Raw genomic sequence first — 18,995 nt, 5'->3', positions numbered from 1 at the left:
ACTGCCAGAGTCCACAAACAGGGTGATCGAACAGAGACAAGACTGGGAACCACTGTCCAAATGTGCAAGGGAATGATAAATCCAAAATAAACATTCAATGGATAATTGACAGCTGTACTGCCTGCGCTAGAATTCAAAACAATTCTTTGCATGATTTGGAAGGACGGGAGACCTGGTAGCACAGTGGAGACGTTCTCTATCTGAGTGTCCACTACCATAGCTTGTGGCTAGGGAGTGCTAGAAATGTGGCTCATCTGACCGAACTTTAGTTTATTTAAGTTCCAGTAGCCACTTGTGGCCGGTGGCTGCCATCTTGGACAGCCCAGCTGTGATGTCTGATAGTTACACCATCACAGGAAGGATACTCAATAATGCAAACAGAACAGGAAGTATAAATTAAATAACAACTCCCTGAAAGGGCATCTAGAAGTCAAGCCTGAAGGAGAGCTGGGCCAGCCCATTTCAGTCTGTGCCTCCCCCAGTACCCCTTTGTGCTCACACCCCTACACAGATAGCAGCCCCAGGGGCTCTGTGAGGTGGCCCTGGGACAAGGCAGGCACAGTTGTGTCACCTACCAGGAGCTGCTCTCGGACAGTCACCAGGCTACACTCTTCTCCCACAGGAGGTCAGCTGGCTATTCTCATCTCCAGGTTAGAAAACAGGAGACTCAGGGAAATGAAGGAAATTGTTCTGGTTCCCAGAACCAGCCCCGCCAACATCTGCCAAACCCTGGGCCTGGAACCTCCTTTCCTTGTTACAAAGAGAGAAAGATTTACAGAAAGGGACTTGGCAAGAGGGGAAGATTTATGGTGTTTGCTCCTCTACAGAAGCTCAGGCAGCAGCAGGTAGGGGCCAACCCATCACTCACAGGCCTGCCACAGAAGCATCAGCCACAGTCAGCCACACACCAGCTCCATCCATAATTAACAGAAAGGTGGTAACAGTTGCAGTGTTCAGGGGAACAATCGGCTTAGTCAAGGGAAATGTTGATGACAGACCTTATCTTCTGAAGCCGCTCTACACAAGGATGGACACTTCATGATCCTCAAGCTCTGTGCATTTGGGAGGTGGGGGCAGGGAGGAGAGCAAAACCAAGAACATAGGCTGTGATGAAAGACCGTTTCTCTCTCAGTTTCTGAGTACATGTAACATCCTGTCATAATCCCCATAAATGTTGAATCTGGAGCCAAGAAGTCCATCATGTTATAGTCAGGACATGTGAGGCCCAGCAGCTCACAACTAGCCAGGAACTTTAGCCAATATCAGCAGCCTGACTTTCAATGAAAGGAACAGGGAAGCTATTTCAGCAGTGGCCAGAATTGGGCCCCCCATGGGGACAAGACTCTCTGGTCTATCTGGTTCACTGGTGCAATCCCCAGAGCCTCTATCAGCACCCAGCACCCAGTAGTCACAGGGTAGGTATTTTCTGAATGCGGGAATGTTTGGCCAGCAGCACCTAGGTACAAGGAAGATGGCCAAGGGGTGGCAGGAGGACCAGCTGACCAGCCAGGAGGCTTGTGGACGGAGGCCAACCTTGTTGGAAGGACTCTGTGTCCCCTGTGCCTCCTGTGCACCCTCAAGTGCCCCACCCCTGAATTTGTTCTCAGAAACAAGCCAATGAGCTCTAGGGCAGGTGTGCTTATTGCAGAATTCAGGGGCTGGTACAGGCTACCATTAGGGCAGCACGCAGGCCACTGTGCAGAGAAGGCCCTTGTCACCACGAATCACACTCCCAAGTGGCCAGGTTAGAGGCATCAACAACCACTTGCTGTGACATGCAGGGTGAGTGCCAACTGTCAGGGTTATGGGTTTCCTCGGCATAATCTTCCCAGAGAAGCAGTCAATTTGAAAAGCAATTTTCTAAAGCAACTTTATCAGCAGAGTCAGTGAAGGGTGCTCAACTAAAATAAGAAGGAAAAATACAACTGGCCCTGAGTGTCTACACAGAACCAGCCATGTGCAGTGAGCAGAGCAAAGCCAGGCCTGCTCACCAGCCGGGGGCGGCCACATGACCCTCGAGTGCTGAAGCACAGCATGAGGTGTTCAGCACAGACTGTCCCCATCCTCCCCTGCACCCAAGAGAGCTGTTCGCTCGGCGCCATTGAGGCGGTGGCAAACTGAATTTTAAGTGAATTTGGAAGTAGATGGTAAAGTCTGATGGGAATGCCAGATGCAGCACCGTAGGGCGTTGAGGGTGTGCCTGGTGTCCAACCAGTTGTGCGACCATGGACAGGTCACTGCCAAGCTGCGGATTGTCCTGCATGAGTTAGTACCCACCTGCCACTATTACCTGGGAAAGGGAAAACATCACAGTCCCCACCTCTTGAGTGTTCTTCTATGACTGCCACAGAGTAGACTTCTTCAACCCTCAAGAAAGGGTGGCCATTATGAACACTACTGTTATCATTCTAATAAGATGACTGTAGCATCATAAATTATTTTTATCATACAGTTGAGGACTCAAAACACAGGTAGCATTCCAGAGGGCCCCCCTGGGAAGCAGTGCTGATTCCTAGGCAGGAGGCAATTGACCACTTTTTTGCAACAATATGCAGTAAAGATATAAGCCATCCTCGGGTCCCCAAGTTTGTCTTTTATGAGACTTGAACATGAGGCTTCCGTACATATTCTCTCAAAGTTCAGAGAATAGCTCAGACCTCTTGATGGAAACCTCATTTTTGAAGCAAATGAGTTCCAGAATATGGATCCAAGCAGAGTCACTTTGGTTCCACAAACAACCATCTCCTATTTCAACCTTTTTCAGAGAGTAAGTGCACGTGTGCACGCACACCAGGGGGTGGTGGCCCAAGGGGGCAGAGGGTGAGGGAAAGAGAGAATCTCAAGCAGGTTCCACACCCAGTGCAGAGCCAGACATGGGGCTCGATCTCACAACCTTGAGATCATGACCTGAGCTGAAATCAAAAGTTGGACACTTAACTGACTAAGCCAACAGGTGCCTCCTATTTCAGCCTTATAAATTGCCTTTTTCTGAGTACATCAGGAATTGCTTTTCCTTTAAAATAAGGGTGGATTGGATTCCTTTTCTTCTTCTAAACACAAAATATGGACACTGTAGGAAAATCAGAAAATACAAGTGAGCAAAAAAAAAAAAAAAAAAAAAAGGAAGTAATAAGAAACACCTGGCAGATACTGTTCTTCCATTCTCCTAACGCCATGGTGCGGAGAAGCCTACCTCCGGAGAGGAGGAGTGACATTATTTCTCTTCCAAGACTCATCTGGAATTCACCCAAGGCTTTGAGTTTCATTTTAAAGTGACTTAACGTTCCAGGAAGAATCCACTGCTCTCTCTCAGGGGCCTACCCCCCCATGCATTCTAAGGGCAGTTCACATGGCAGGGCAGCGATGGCAAGTTCTGCAAATGGGCTGTACCTCCATGGCACTAAACAAGCAGGACTCCCCAGGGGCGCTTGGGATGGCCTCCAACCCCTGCACACACCCCAACCTCAAGGCTGGTGGGGAAGTTGTGGGTGTGTTTGTGCCCACTCTAGTCTGTCTTCTGCTTTCCAGGTAAGGACAAAATGCCAGTCATTTCTCAGCCTCCTCCATCCCTGCCCCTAGCCCTCTCACAGATATACTCCCGTGTCCCTGAGGCTGAGCAACGGGCAGCCTGTGTTCTAGTTTCCTCTTCTAAGGGGGTGGCTGAGAGTCATTAGTTGAAACTCAAAGCAGCTGTGGAGGGAATCTGGATGAAAGACTGTACCTACGGAAGCCCCCGTAGCCACGGTGTGCATGAAGGTTGTCTTAGGTTTGGTCCCAAACGGATTTCTCTCCTATCATGAGATCATCTCAGCCCTGGAATCACTTCCTATATGAAGGACATCGTTGTTCATTTTTGGAAACCCCATTGCATGTGAGCTGTGGATCTGATTCCCAGCTACTGTGGCCATCCTGTCTCTGGTTCTCAGCCAATTGAAGAAATATTTCCTGTTTTCCCCCAGGAAGGCAAGGTCACTTGTCTGCCAGAGTTTCCACGAATTGACTTGTAAATGGACTGTCACTTGGTGAATTCCATGCATAAGTGGCCTGGGTGCAAATGGGGACAGAAAAATGAAATTTTTTTTAGAACCCAGCTTGTGTTTTGAATCTTGGTGATAATAGGGACAATTGCATTTGACAAATGATTAGTGATGCTTTGTAATATCTAGAATAACTATTACTCAGGGTAACAGCTTTCAGTTGTTGACTTGTGAATTTGCTTCTTGAGTTTTTCAAGGTTGCCTGACCTGAATGATAGGAAAGGGGATCAAACGCAACACAGGACTCAGAGCCAGAGTTTCTGCCTGCTGTGGGCTCTGCCATCATCCTCTGCTCTCTCCAACTGTGCTTCTTGGAGAGAGTTCCAGAGTCCCTGAGTCTCAGCTCTGAGAGGAAAGCCTCTGGACCTGCCTGTTTGTCTGTGTAAAATCTCAGTAGTAGAATATGGCATTTCACTGCTACTTGAGGTCTGAACATTCTAGAAGCCTCCAGCAAGGTGGCCAGAAAACCTGCATAACAGGATCCACAGTTTTCCCAGCTCATAGCTTTTCCTAGAGCCTGTGAGCCATGACAAAAATGGAATGTGCTTACAATAGAAGACCAAGAAATTTTCTAATTGTGGTGGTACTTTCCGGTTCAAATTGAACATATGCCAATAATTTATATCTGTGCTATCCAATATAGAAGCAACTAGCCACAGATGGCTATTTAATAGGATTAAATACATTTAAATTAATTATTAAAATTAAATTTAATTAAAAACTCAGTTCCCCACACTCATCATGTTTCAAATGCTCAATAGCCACACATTGCTAGTGCCTACTGTATTGGACAGTACAGATACAGAACATTTCTGTCATTGGAGTGTTGTCCCAAGATTGTGAATCTGAGAAACCACCAAGGAGCCGACACCGATGCAAACACACGAGGGTTTATTTACAAGCTCGAGCTTGGGTCCAAGTATACCCGACACAGTGGAGCAGGGACTTGGACCCCGAGGTGGGTTTCAGCTTAGTTTTAAGGGCTGGTTTAGGGGACCTCCAGAAGAGGTGGAGCAATTCCTCAAGTTCCATTTACATTTTGATATGGGGCCTTCAAGGGCATTGAGCTCTGTTCTAATATGGGGCTTCATGCCACTGGCTTGGGCTCTGTTATCATTCTAATAGGGGCTTCCTGCCCTTGGCTTGGGCTCTGTTTTTATTCTAATATGGAGCTTTCTAGGACCTTAAGCCATAAGCTGTTTGTTTTTTTTTTTTTTTTTTTCTGTAACTGAAGTAAGATAAAGTTCAGCTCTTATTCACAGGGGCCTGGGATGGCTGTACTTGTGCTAAGGCTGAACTTAAAGTGGAATGGCCTTAATTTTCTTGGCCTCCACATTGCTACTGACTACTGTATTGGACAGTACAGATACAGAACATTTCTGTCATTGGAGAAAGTTCTATTGGCCAGCTCTGATCTAGACATCTGTAGATATATGATATATATGAATGTGTGTATATATTTCATATACACAGTAACTCTTCAGTGTAGAAAGTCATATCTTTATCATACAGGTAAGGAAAATGAGCCCAGAGAGCTCAAATGCTTTGCCCATAACTGGACCACATAGCTTTCTACCTATGGGCTGGAGCCCAAATGATTGTTGGTCATGTATCAGCTCCCCTGTTACGTTTCTGACCCTGTTGTGAGTAAATAGCATCCTTTCTGAGAAATCTAGCTAGCAACCTTCCATTCTCTGACTTCCAAAGCTGGTCTAATACTTGTTCTCCACCAAACTAATGATTTCCACAGAGCATGGTACCCCACCTCCACCACTAGATGTCCATGGCCAGTGGGTATCTCATGCATCATTCAGCATCAGCATCTATGTAGAGTGCATATAATAGTAGCTCTCCATGAAACCCTTAAAGCACATATTTTGAAAGGTCCTTGAGAGAGTATTGACTTTTATCATTGAGTTACAGGGTAAGCTTCAGCAAGCCCACCCAGGTTTATGGCTTTGGTTCCAAGGGTCATGCAGAACCAATGCTTGCCTCTGAGCTGCATGTGTGATCATCTTTTTGTAGATGGGCTCTACAAGATGTGTGTTTTAAAATACCTATCGTTTTATGCTCCAAAATAAAATACCTTGTCAAGGGAGAATATTCACATAGGGAAAAGCCCAGGGAAGGGTTGCTAGTACCGTGATCCTGGCACTATGTTCCATGTTTTCATAGGTGGTCTGATTTGGTGTCACAAAATCCATCCGTGATGACAGTGAGATTTCAAAGTATTTAAATAATTTGCCCAAGCTCTCCTGACCAGTAAGCAGAGAAGAGAATTCTAACCCAAATAGGTTTATTCCCGAAGTCTGGAGTCTTTTCATTACACCATGCAGTCCTCTAATATAGCTTATTATGTTTCCTATGCAAAAACCTCTGAGTGTCTTGCCTTCAAAAGAGGCCACATCCAGGAAGGATATTGGTTGTGTGGAAAGTCAGCTGAGGAGTGCTTAGGCTGACCCTCCCTGGGGCTTCAGCTCTGTGACCAAAGTCTTTCAAATTCCTGTGATCTTTCAAGGGATGCTCCTTCACTAGGATTAACTCCATTCCCAACTTTTTCTTGACAGTAATAACAATCACCATAGCAATAACTTCTATTTATCAAGATACTTAGCACTTTATTTTTTTAAAAGATTTTATTTATCCATTCATGAGAGACACAGAAAGAGAGAGAGAGGCAGAGACACAGGCAGAGGGAGAGGGAAAAGCAGGCCCCACACAGGGAGCCCAACGCAGGACCAATCCCTGGACCCCCGGATCACACCCCAGGCCGAAGGCAGGCACTAAACCGTGGAGCCACCCAGGGATCCCTGATACTTAGCACTTTAAAAGACAGGCATTGTTCCAAAAGTAGACCCAGAGGTGAGACTCAGGTGCTGACAGTTTTTTTGAGAGATGATCTCAGGAAACACCATCAAGGACTGGAGATGTGAGACAAGAGAGAAAGAGCCAGTCAGGAGTGCTTTGATGAGCATGTTGCCACGGGGGGCGACACGTTCAATCCCACTGGGGACATTGAGTTGCCCCGCTAAGGAACAGGGAAGCCAGGGTATATTAGTCTATGGCTTTCTATTCAAATGATCTGTAGGAGGCTGTCCCTGAAGAGTTAAATCCCTGACACTTTGTGGCTACCCATCAGCTGAAGTAGGCTCCCATGGTTGGGGGGTGGGCGGGGGGTGGGAGCTCCAGGAGAGCAGCTGTGTGATGCCGACATCTGAGGTGGGAAGTAGTCAGAATACATGAGAGCCACAGCTGCAGGTGAACTCGGAAGGGGCTCAGAAGAAGTGAGAAGGGCGTGAGCAGCATGCCCTACATTTCCCTTCCACACAGAAGATATAGGCAAGGGGCATAGGTAGGATGCTCAGGCTCATCCCGCTGGCCTGTCTGATTAGCTCCAAGGCCCCTGTTTTCTTCCTGAAGCTGCCTTTCAAACCCTAAGTATAAGTGTGCCCATCATCCCTTACTGTATGTCTCTCCTCATCACTTTGCCCTCAGGAAAATACCATCCACTGGCAAGTTGGTGCTGACCCTCACCACCGATGCGTGTGAGGGGAAAGAAAATTTCGTCCGCTACCTTGAGCACGTCCAAGCTGTCATCACAGTCAATGCAACGAGGAGAGGAGACCTGAACATCAACATGACTTCCCCGATGGGCACCAAGTCCATTTTGCTAAGTCGGCGTCCCAGGGATGACGACTCCAAGGTGGGCTTTGACAAGTGGCCTTTCATGACCACCCACACTTGGGGGGAAGACGCCCGAGGAACCTGGACGCTGGAGCTGGGGTTTGTGGGGAGCGCACCACAGAAGGGCGTGCTGAAGGAGTGGACACTGATGCTGCATGGCACGCAGAGCGCCCCTTACATCGACCAGGTTGTGAGGGATTACCAGTCCAAGCTCGCCATGTCCAAGAAGGAGGAGCTGGAGGAGGAGCTGGACGAAGCCGTGGAGAGAAGCCTGAAGAGCATCCTGCGCAAGAACTAGCACCACAGCCCGGCCTCCACTGACTCCCTCCCTCCCCCATCTCTGCCTCTCTGTCCTCCGTCCACACTCTGTCAGGAATCTAGCAATCACTGTCACCTGCACATAAGCGATTCCAACTTCTTGATCTGAAGCTTTGCTCACTGTCAATGATTCTTTTCATCCCAATGGACGCAATCTTTTTAATTCTATGCCCCAAATACAGTGTTCCCACCAACACCCATGTCCTATTTGTGACTCCAAGTTCTTTATTTGTGCCATTCATATAGGTGATAGCCAGCAACCAAACTGGGACAGCTTTCTCCTCCATTGTTTTCATATCTTAGAAGAGAATGCATTTAAAAAGCCACAGGCAGTGACTCCAAGAACGTTTATTTATGGTCTCAACAGAGGACCTGTTACATAAAAGAGAAAAGTAATAACAGAAGGTGAGCTCTGAATCTCTAAAGCACAACAGATGCTGTAAATCCTGGCGGGGGTGGGGGGATGTTTTGAACTTAGCAAGATTTTTCAGTGACATAGATGAAGGTGGTATGATGCAAAAAGATGCCATCTATGACGGCCCTAATTACTGGCTGGGGAGGAGAGTCAAAATGCACGAGCATTGGAAATCATACCACTAACACCAACAGCATAACTTGTCCTACTCAGCCAGTGTGATACATATAGAACCTAAGTAGCTTGGCTGTCCTTTTCACCAGCTGCTGCTCTGTTACGGTAAAATCTCCTAGAGAAGCCCAAATTACTCAGTTTGTATAGAATTCATCCCAGCCTCAATTTTCTGGGGTTCCTCACATAGCTATCCAAAAGAAAAGGCAAGGCAAGTCTGGCAACACGTCTATTAAAGAATAGCTTAGTAGTTTAGAACACTGGAACATTCCTTTTCCTAAATCACTTTGGAGCTTCTTAATCCAATGAGAAGCAAGATGAGTATTTTGGGCACACATATACTTGGGCTTTAATCTCCAAAACATACAGTTGGGATTCTTCAATGTGTGGGGCAATGGCCTCTGTTCTGGAAGAGGTGTGGGAAGGGTGAAGGGGGCATGTTTGAAGATGTGGATCTCCATTTGCATGGGGCCTCTTCCGCCAAAGGGGGCTGATGCTCACCCATCCCCCCAGCAACATGAGGCCTGGAGGAAGCAAGAGAAGACCTCTGTAGGGAAAGCACGCAGTTACTATCTTGACAGCTAAGCAATCCGTGAAGATGTGTAACAGGCAACCCAAAGGTGACACACTCCTCTCCCCGTCAACCCCAAAAACACAGCACCATTTCATTACCAAATAGAAATGCTTTCTATTTGACCCATCATCATTTCGTTTTCCTCCCCAAGGATTGGCCCCTTTATTTGTTTGATTTGATTCCCAAGAACTGATCAACCACTTCTGGCTGCATCTCTCCCTTCCCATGGGAGCATGTAGCTAAGCTCAGAGTTCCTTTCCTTAAAGCCAGCAACACAAGGGCACTAGGTTCCATTCCTTGAAGGTGGCAACTTTAAGAGAAAACTCTGGAAAACCCATTTTCTTTCTTTTCTCCCCCTCCCATATTGGCATGAATTTCTGTCTTCTCTAACACCGTATGACCTTCTCTATATAATGCTTTAAAATGTAATAATATTTATGATTTTTAAAAGAAGTTTATTACCTGTTGCGAAGGTCTTTTTAAACCAGTTTAAAGAAAAAATTAATGGAAACCATCAAAAATTCATTTCATATTAACAGTCTGAAAATAAACCAAAGGACATTATGTGTGCATATGTGTATAAGTGCACACAGAAATATATATACATATGTAGACTATATACATGTGTGTATGTGTGTATATATATATACATATATATATACACTTGTATAAATGTATATACACACATATACCTAAAATGTGTGTATGTGTACGTATTGAAGAAACAGACACCATATTCATCTCTAAAAGAATATTCAGAGAATATCAAGATGACTCTGGCTGAAGAAAAAGGCCGGTGGAAATTCAGGTGAAAATGTTCATTGATTCCCGTTGCATCACCTCTGTAATTTTGCAGCTTTCTGTATAAACATTAAATGTCTTATATAGCAGCAAAAATATAAAATAGTTGTCCATATTTTCACAGCTGTGGTATAATTTATGAAATTAGAGAGTAACTTATCAGCTTCTTAACAGAAATGCAAGTTTTGATATGAGTATACAGTATATAAAAAATATATATAGTGCTATATAAAAATATTTGGTCTCTTTTTCATTTTTTGCACTAGTATTAACACAAAGATATGTCTGGCTAGTGAGGTTTTTATGATATCCCTGATCCTAATGCAAGAGATGGTTATTTATAATCATTTATTTTAAAAAATAAAAATAAGTGAATAATGATTAATCAAGTTAACATTGTTACTCTCTGTGACAAAATTTTATAAGTAAATTTAAAAGGACATGTAAATTAGGAGACTCGACAATAAAATATTACCTTCCAGAAATTATGTGGGATGTGATGTGTATTACATAAAAACACTTCATCCATTCTAGGATCAGATAATGAAAAGTTGCCAAAGAGAGATCTAAAAAGCTTGCTTTCATAAATATGCCTGAGAAATTTATAATTAGCAAATTACAAATTACAATCTATACCAGCAATTTTCAAACTCAAGTTATATGCCATTAACAAGTTGTAGAAAAAAATTTAGGGAATCATGTTCAACATTTTGGAATAGAATAAAACATAATATAATAGAAATGAAACTGGAATAGAACAGAGTAGATCATGCATATTAGTAAGTGTTGTTTCTTGAAATATTTGTTTTGTGTGTTTGTGTGTGGAGAAAGAGTGTGCATGTGTATGTATTGGCTCACAAGGTAAATATTTATTGTGGATCATGGTAAAAATCTTTTAGAAAGACTATTCTACAATGTATTCATCAAGCTAGACTGAGTTATGCTCTAGTAACAAATAGCCCCCAAATTTCAGTGGCTTAACACAGCAAAGGTTTACTTATAATTCACATGAATTTCTCTGAGGGTTCAGGAGACTCCCTGAGGCCACAGACTCAGGGATTCAGGCTGTGTTACTCTTCGATCTTACAGTTTGCAATCCTAACACAAGGCTGCTAAATGACCTTACAGAAGAGAACCTATGGAGGACTCTCATCCACTCCTCTATGTTCAGCCTGAGGAGACACACATGCCTTTTGAGCTACTATGCATTGGCCAGTACTGGTCAATGACCCTACGTAAACACAAGGCAACTGGGAAATGTAGGACATCTAATGGAAAACTTGATCAGCATCAGAGAGAGCTTGACACATTCTCTTAAAAGATATTAAGTACTGATTTACATGGCAACCATCTCTTCATGGGTAGTACTGTGAACAGTATTACAACTAGCTGTAAACTATGTGACCACAAACTATTCTAGCAATCTTAACAATTATTAATAAAATACTAATGTATTGTACTTATAATGGTTCACTATGAAAACAATGTTTAATTTTGTCCTAGGATAATACTTATCAAACCCAATTAGTAAAATCTTAAGAAAGGCTGTGACCAAAAACAGACATTAAAGGTGTAAAGTCCAAAGTCTGAGGTTGTGACAAACTGAGACACTGCTTTTCTATACTTAAGTTCAAAAATTGACTTCCAAAAGATTAAAACTGATCATTCTTATAGTGTTATTACTGTACTGTCATTATTAATTATCACTTACAAATTAATAAGAGTGGTTTTCATGTGATCATTGGTTGGAGCGAAAACGACATACTGCAAAACCTATGGGAAACATAGCCAAGTATTTTAGATTTATTTATTTTTTAATTTTTATTTATTTATGATAGTCATACACAGAGAGAGAGAGAGAAGCAGAGACATAGGCAGAGGGAGAAGCAGGCTCCATGCACTGGGAGCCCGACGTGGGATTCGATCTCGAGTCTTCAGGATCGCGCCCTGGGCCAAAGGCAGGCGCTAAACCGCTGCGCCACCCAGGGATCCCGTATTTTAGATTTAGAGAGGGAAATGCTTAATTGGGAAATTGGTGCTCTCATAGCCAGAGTAAGTTCTTGCATGCAAAGTTTGATAGAAATTTCTAAAAATCAAAATGTCAAGATTAAAGACAGTGGTTGTGGGATCCCTGGGTGGCGCAGCGGTTTGGCGCCTGCCTTTGGCCCAGGGCGCGATCCTGGAGACTCGAGATCGAATCCCACGTCGGGCTCCCGGTGCATGGAGCCTGCTTCTCCCTCTGCCTGTGTCTCTGCCCGCCCCCTTCTCTGTGACTATCATAAATTAAAAAAATTTTAAAAAAATAAAGACAGTGGTTGGGAGAGAGAGAGAGAGAGAGAGAGAGTGAGTGGTTGTGAGAGAGAATAAGGGATTCTAAAAACTCTGAGAGTTTGAATTAACATCAGCGCAGAATGCGTCCTGGACCAAGGAAGATGACTTGGCTGCAGCCAGCTGGGTGGTTGTCTCCAAAGAAGGAATAAATCAACAGAAAAGGTGGGGAGAGGAGCCAACACTCAGCATGTAGGAGCTTAGGAAAATGGAGTCAGGGGAACAAAAGTTGGCAGAGAGGATCTGGAGGTGTTAAGCGTAGGGAAACATACAGGCTTGGTATAAAGAGGAATTCCGGTCTCTGAAGAACTGAAATCTATTGAGGACAGAGCCCAATGCATGGGAAGCCAGCGCCTGTCAACATCATCCATCTGCTGATGGCCAGATTCCACGTCCACCCTCAGCCTCCTGAGCCTTATTTGGCTTCCCAAGGACATTAACACCAGGAGAGGGGATAACTATCACTAGGGATACCAGCACCTGGATCTCTAGAGAAAAAGATACCCTCTTTGCCCTGCAAATTAAGTAGTTCTTAAGTTTTCCCACTAGTCTCTTAGGTATTTAGTTGCCAAGAAACCCTTTTCTTGGATTCAAAAAACTCCAGTTGAATTTGCTTGTGGACTCAAAGGGACCAGGAATCAAAGTTTAACCCAAGATAAATTCTCCAAGCCAGCCTGCCAGCTTCATTTTTCTCTTAGAAGAGTTTCACTGTTTTGAACCTGGGGATAGAATGAACTGATGGTTAGAAATGCACTTGGGATGAAGACTTCGTGTTACTAAACTCTTAATGTTCGGCAACACATGGTTTGGGGTGGGGTGGGGGTGATTGGAAAATCTCAGCCCACAGAGTTTGAGATGCCACAACAGCAATGAGTCTGGGAATCCCTTTGTTTTGATGTTAACTGACACTGAATTCTACCGAGGCTTCAGGCCAACGTGCCCTCACCACCACAGTGTCGGTGACCCACCTCGAAGTGCCTTCAAAGATGTCCCTCTGCACCCAAGAGGATATTCCATCGGCTACTCCAAGCTGGATAGAAGGCAGAGGCTGCCACTTGTCTTTTTCTCTGGAGCTTCTGACTGACCACAGGTGACAAATAAACCAGCTAATAAGCTCCTGATCACAGGATACACGCTTGCAGGTGAAGGGGTGGGTGTAACAAGCGAAGGTACCAGCCAGCAGAGTTACCACTAAGCAGGGATGTATCTCATGGTCAAACATACGTCTCAATTGAAAAGCCCTGTTTGTTTGAATAAAACATAAGTCAGTGAGGCTTTTTTGCGGCATTTATTTGCTTTCATCCAAGCATGAGAAATTGAAGTCAAGCATTTGTACTAATCAGGGCGCCTGAATGACATCCTTTATCATCAATGTGCCAAACTGACATACGAGTTTTGAGGTGACTTCATTCACCAGCAACACCCCAAATACAAACCTATGATACAAAAATTGCAGGAAAACTAGATTATAATGGCTGCTTGGAGATCTTTTCTTATAAGCTTTAAGTCAAGGAGAGACCTAAATGGAACTTTCCAGCATGAAAGAGGAAAGAAGAAACAAACATATCTGTTCATATGTAAATTCATTTTATAATAGACCTTACTGGCACATGCCCTACACTAAGGATCAGCAAACTACAGTCCAGAGACCCAATCCGGCCCTCTGCGTGTTTTTATAAATACACTTGTATTGAAAACAGTCATGCCTGTTGCCTTTCGTATTGTATTTCAGCCTGTTTTCATGCTAAAGCAGCAGGGTTGAGTAGTTAGTACAGCCTATGATCTGGCCCTTTGTAGATAATGGTTGCCCATCTATGTCCTTGGCCCGGCCCGGAGGTCACCTGTAGCCAGTCTGCACACATGCCCACGCCGAGGCCGCTCTCTCCGCTGGGCGTGTTCTCTGACGGCACAGATGCACCAGACCTAATGCGCGACAGACAGCAGTGTCGGGGAATCCACACCCCGGGGCTGGAGCCACCCGTACCGAGGAAGGATGGGAGCTGGTACATAGATAGCCCAGCTTCCTGGCCTCCTGTTGCGACAATGGGAAGATTTTCTACCTGGTCTCTTCTGGGGTCCCCAGTGGGTTGGAGCCCCAGGTGCCCACGGCAGTGGCTGGCCAATTAATGCAATCTGTGTTGATGCCTCGCTTCCCTGCCTCACGCCCTCTCCCACCCCGTCAGAAGACAGAATCCCACCAAGGACGGTAACAGGGAAGAGTGATAGAAGTACTACAAAGTGAGTAAAAAGGATTCCCTACTTAATTAGAAAGGCAAAAGAGGGGGGATCCCTGGGTGGCTCAGCGGTTTGGCGCCTGCCTTCGGCCCAGGGTGTGACCCTGGAGACCCGGGATCGAGTCCCACATCAGGCTCCTGCATGGAGCCTGCTTCTCCCTCTGCCTGTATCTTTGCCTCTCTCTGTGTGTGTGTCTCTCATGAATAAATAAATAAAATCTTAAAAAAAAAAAAAGGAAGAAAGAAAGAAAGAAAGAAAGAAAGAAAGAAAGAAAGAAAGAAAGAAAGAAAGGAAAGAAAGAAAGAAAGGCAAAAGAGAACACTAGAGAACACGGACCAAGGAGTCTACTACACGTGCAAGTCAGGGGCTCACTAGGAAAGGGAAGGTAGCTCTCCAGGACCATGGTGGGTCCCTGGGAGGGCCACCACCCACCTGACTCCCTCGCATGCCCAGAGCTGGTGTGTGAGTGCAGGTGGAAGACCCAGACCTCTCAAGAGGGCTGCCAACCACTTGGTGCAGGCATTTCTGAGGAGACTGGGATGAGGCTGGTTCTGCGAATTTTGGAAAAGTTGAGAACTGGATACGGCAGCTGCCGTGGAAAGGAACTGCTGCTCCCGGGGTGAAGCAGCACTGCTGGGGGCAATGAGGACAAACAAGAAGGAGCAGGCCCCTTCCACCTCCTCCAGCTTTTCCCTCTTCTGCCACCAGGGAGATGCCAGCAAAGCAGAGACAAGGTTGTGGGGTCCATCCCTGGCACCAGAATGGTCACTAAAAGAGGCAGGTGCTCCCTAAGAGCACTGTGTTCCTGTGGCCACAGCTCTAACAGAACACCTGCACCCAGAACCCTGCATAGGGCCTGCTTTCTGTTGATACTGAACCTCAGTTCTTAGCAGCAGTCTTTGAGAGCTCTGGGGTTGCAAGCAACAGAAACCCACTCTAACTAATGGAAACAAATAAGTGGCATGTCCAAAGCATGTGGAGTAGCTCTCAGAACTCAAGGAAAGTCTGAAGCAGCAGCCTAAATAGCCCAGAAAAGGGATAGAGATAGGAGCAGCCCTAAGAAGAGGGAGACACAGAGGGAGTGAGTGGTGAGCACATCAGAACTCCCCCACCACCGGCCAGCTCCAGAATTTCCTGCCTCAGTTTTATTTGGCTCAGATTACCACTTCCAACAGTGGGTCTGATTTGTCTTGGCAGTCTGATCAAGGCTCTATGTAAAGGAGGAGAAGCTTCTCAACACAAAGTCGGGGCTGCCACCTGAGGAGTGGGGGTTGTTGCTGGGCACATGCCAACCAGCTGCCTTAGGTTGGGTCCTCCCAGAAGTTGAGTCTGAAACAAGGTCAAGTCATTTATTAGAAAGGAGCGTCTGTATATAGGGAACAGAAAAGACAGAGATGGAAGGAGACTGATTCAGGGCATATGAGTAAATGGGTTTCTTTGTGGATATCCGGGGTTCAGACCCACTGGGGAGAGTGTGGAACAGCCCAGAGTTATCCCAATGGAGGGGAGACAGAGCAGAGGTATTTATGCACCAGGTCCTGTCCATCCTGATTGGGGGCTGCTCCCGGGGCACAAACACTACAGTGCTCCCCAGCTGCCACGTGTGTAGACTGAGCACCCCTATGACCACAGGAGCCCCTGGGGCAGAGTCACATGTGCTTGGCATGAGAAGCCTAGGGAAGTAGGCATAACCCAGAACAGGAAGGGTCAGGGGATCTGGAGATCAGCACCCGGGATGGCTCAGACAACAGCAGTTACCAGTCACCGACTCAAATGCTTGGTAAATGGGAGGGGTGGGCAGCTGGGATTCAGCTTCTTTATGGGGGACGCAGTTGTAGGAGACTCTCAATCCTGGCCTTGAGGCTGAGTCAGGATAGAGGAGGCTGGGACTCTCTGGTGCAACAGTTAGGACCAGAGTAACAGTGGACCAGCACCTGCAGCACTAGCACTTAGGTACCTCAGGGCTTGTCAAAGCTCTGGTGTTCTCTTGTCATCAGTGCTACAGGTAGGTCTGCTCTGAGCTCCCATGTTTAATGGCAAGAAATACTTTTTATAAAATTAAAGTGATTATATCCAGAGACCTCAGAGAGGGGAAAGCCAAAAATGAACCCATTCTGCAGCTCCCTGGGAAAAACAGATCCACGCAGAGAAAGTGGAGAGAAGCAGGTAAGAAAAGAGCAAGTGAGGTTTTGGAGGGCTGGGGACAACCATCCCAACTAGACCCCAAAGTGTCCATTACAGGGAGCCCCACACTTCACACAGTCAGTCCAACTTGAGGTTGAGGTGAGGCTGCCAGGAAATAGTGTTTTCTTGGTTCCTGCCTCCTTGACTTCACCTCCTCCATTGTCCCTCTACACTCCTTTATTTCTCCTCCTTGAACAAGCGAAACCCATTCCTGCCCCCAGGACCTTTGCACTTACAGTTCCTCTGCCTGAAATGCTCTTCACTCAGCTCTGCGCATGACTGGCCCACCTTGTCTTTCAGATCACATGTCACCTCATTCATGGGGTTTTTTTGCTTGACCATCCAATCCAAAGTAGACCCCTGGTGATTCTGACACGCCACCCTGTTGCTTCCCTTCCGAGTATCAAATCTCCAATTTTCTCTTACTTAGTTATCTGCTCACTCATACATTTCCTTCCTCCTCCTGCCAAAATGTCATGACTGTGAGAGCAGAACCACAACCAATTTTCTCTGCTGTCTCCCCAGTGCCCAGAACCATGCATGGCACAGAAGAGACCCCCAATACATTTTTGGTGTTAGATACAAAAATAAGCTTTCTTTCCAAAAAGATGCCCCTGTCTTTTAAAATACAAACTGAACATACAGTCCACACAATAAAAAAAACTTAATGGGGAATAGATAAAGTCTTCAGTGGTTGTGATGTTGAATATAATATACACCCTGATCCAAATTCCTAGTACATTCTGGGCTCTGGCTAATGGTTTCCATCATTCTCTCTTAAGCTTTTAAAATATAAATATTTCAAAAGTGTGCAGTGGAGTGGGTCCTCCATCTTTTAGAAAGAACAACAAAAGCATTTCTCTCTTAAAGTCAAAATCTCAAGTGAAGTCAGAACAATATTTTTTTAACACTCTAAATAGATAGGAAAGGTGACTATTTAGTATTCTATTATTCATAACAAAGAAATAATAGAATGTAATTTACAACTCCATCAATTTTCTCTAATAATGTGTCGCTGTCTTGCCAGAAACGTTTGTTTAGGCAGATGCAATAATCCATTTAAGCACATTTACTCAGTGTCATTAAGAGCATCTACACAGAGAAGGAGCAGTTTCTCAACTGGTATAAGTAAAAAAAATTGGGGGACTATTAGCAGAAAAACAGAAGCCTAGAGGCAACACAGGAGTTTTTGTAGAGATTGTAGTTTGAAGTAATCTGTTTCCTAGGATGTGACATAATAAGTACCTGTATGTGTGCATGTGTGTGCGAGAGAGCGTGCAAACACATGTATATTATGATATACTGTATTAAGGTAATTGAGATCAGTGATAAGCCTAAGAAATCTCCCCTTATCAGCACAGCACGCCGTCTGGCACATAGGATATGCTCAATAAATGCTGGCTGGACTAATCAATTAAATAACTCCTGTATTAGGAACTACGCAGTGACATTTGATTTTGCTTTTTGAAACGTGACCAAGGATTTGGCAATTTCTGGGTGATACCATTTTCAGTAACTCAGACAAAAGGACGCTGGGGACATATGCTGTGGCAGATGGCACTGGCGGCCCCACTTAGATCCTCACGACCCTTTACCATTGCCAAGTATCTCCATGCCTAAGGTCCAAACACCTGCACCTGTACTTCTGCGCCGCAGGTTTTCTTCACCCCCAAAATCAGCACCCTGGGCACAGTCCTCCCCACTGGCTGACAGGAGTTGGTAGATGGACACCCCAGCTCCCTCACCAACTCTGAGGCCCGTGTTCTACTCTGTCTCCCAGGATCCCTTGGGGTGACTGAGCTGCAAGTGTCCTCCGTGCTGAGACGGTAGCACACCTCTTGTTGGCTGCCTTGCCATCCCTACCTCCCTGTTGCGTCCCCTCCTGGCACCTCTGGGATCACACCCCAAATAAACTACATTTGGATCCTTGCTTTGGGATCACCTTCTCAGCAAACCTGAACTAAGGCAGATGCTTTCATCACATACCTCTAGCAAAACACTCCTGCACGTGAGCACGTGTTCATGCCTGAAATGCAATAAAAAGGCACTGATGCATCGACTAGCACACTTCTGGGTGAAGTCCACCCACTCCCTGACTCTCTACCTAGTCTCTCAATGACCCATGATGAAAAGCTTGTCTCTTTCCTTAAAGGAGCAGGGCTTGATGGCCCTTGAACATGGCATCCCTGTCCTGAGCGTGGCTGACCCATCTACACTCCCAAGGCCCCTGTTAATTAGACAAAGGGTG

General features: G+C 45.5%; 1 protein-coding gene across 1 annotated transcript in view; it reads left to right on the top strand.

Moving 5' to 3' along the window:
• Positions 1 to 8,235, top strand: part of PCSK2 (proprotein convertase subtilisin/kexin type 2) — a 255,897-nt gene extending 247,662 nt beyond the window's left edge. Inside the window, exon 12 of the mRNA XM_072799985.1 lies at positions 7,533 to 8,235. Coding sequence (XP_072656086.1) covers positions 7,533 to 8,019 — 487 coding nt within the window. The 3' untranslated portion in view covers positions 8,020 to 8,235. The remainder of the gene's footprint in view (positions 1 to 7,532) is intronic.
• Positions 8,236 to 18,995: the final 10,760 nt, after the last annotated feature.

This window comes from Canis lupus, chromosome 26, assembly GCF_048164855.1.
Source record: "Canis lupus baileyi chromosome 26, mCanLup2.hap1, whole genome shotgun sequence".
Taxonomy (NCBI): Eukaryota; Metazoa; Chordata; class Mammalia; order Carnivora; family Canidae; genus Canis; species Canis lupus.
The sequence above is the reverse complement of the archived record's forward strand: the minus strand, read 5'-3'. Positions and strand labels throughout refer to the sequence as shown.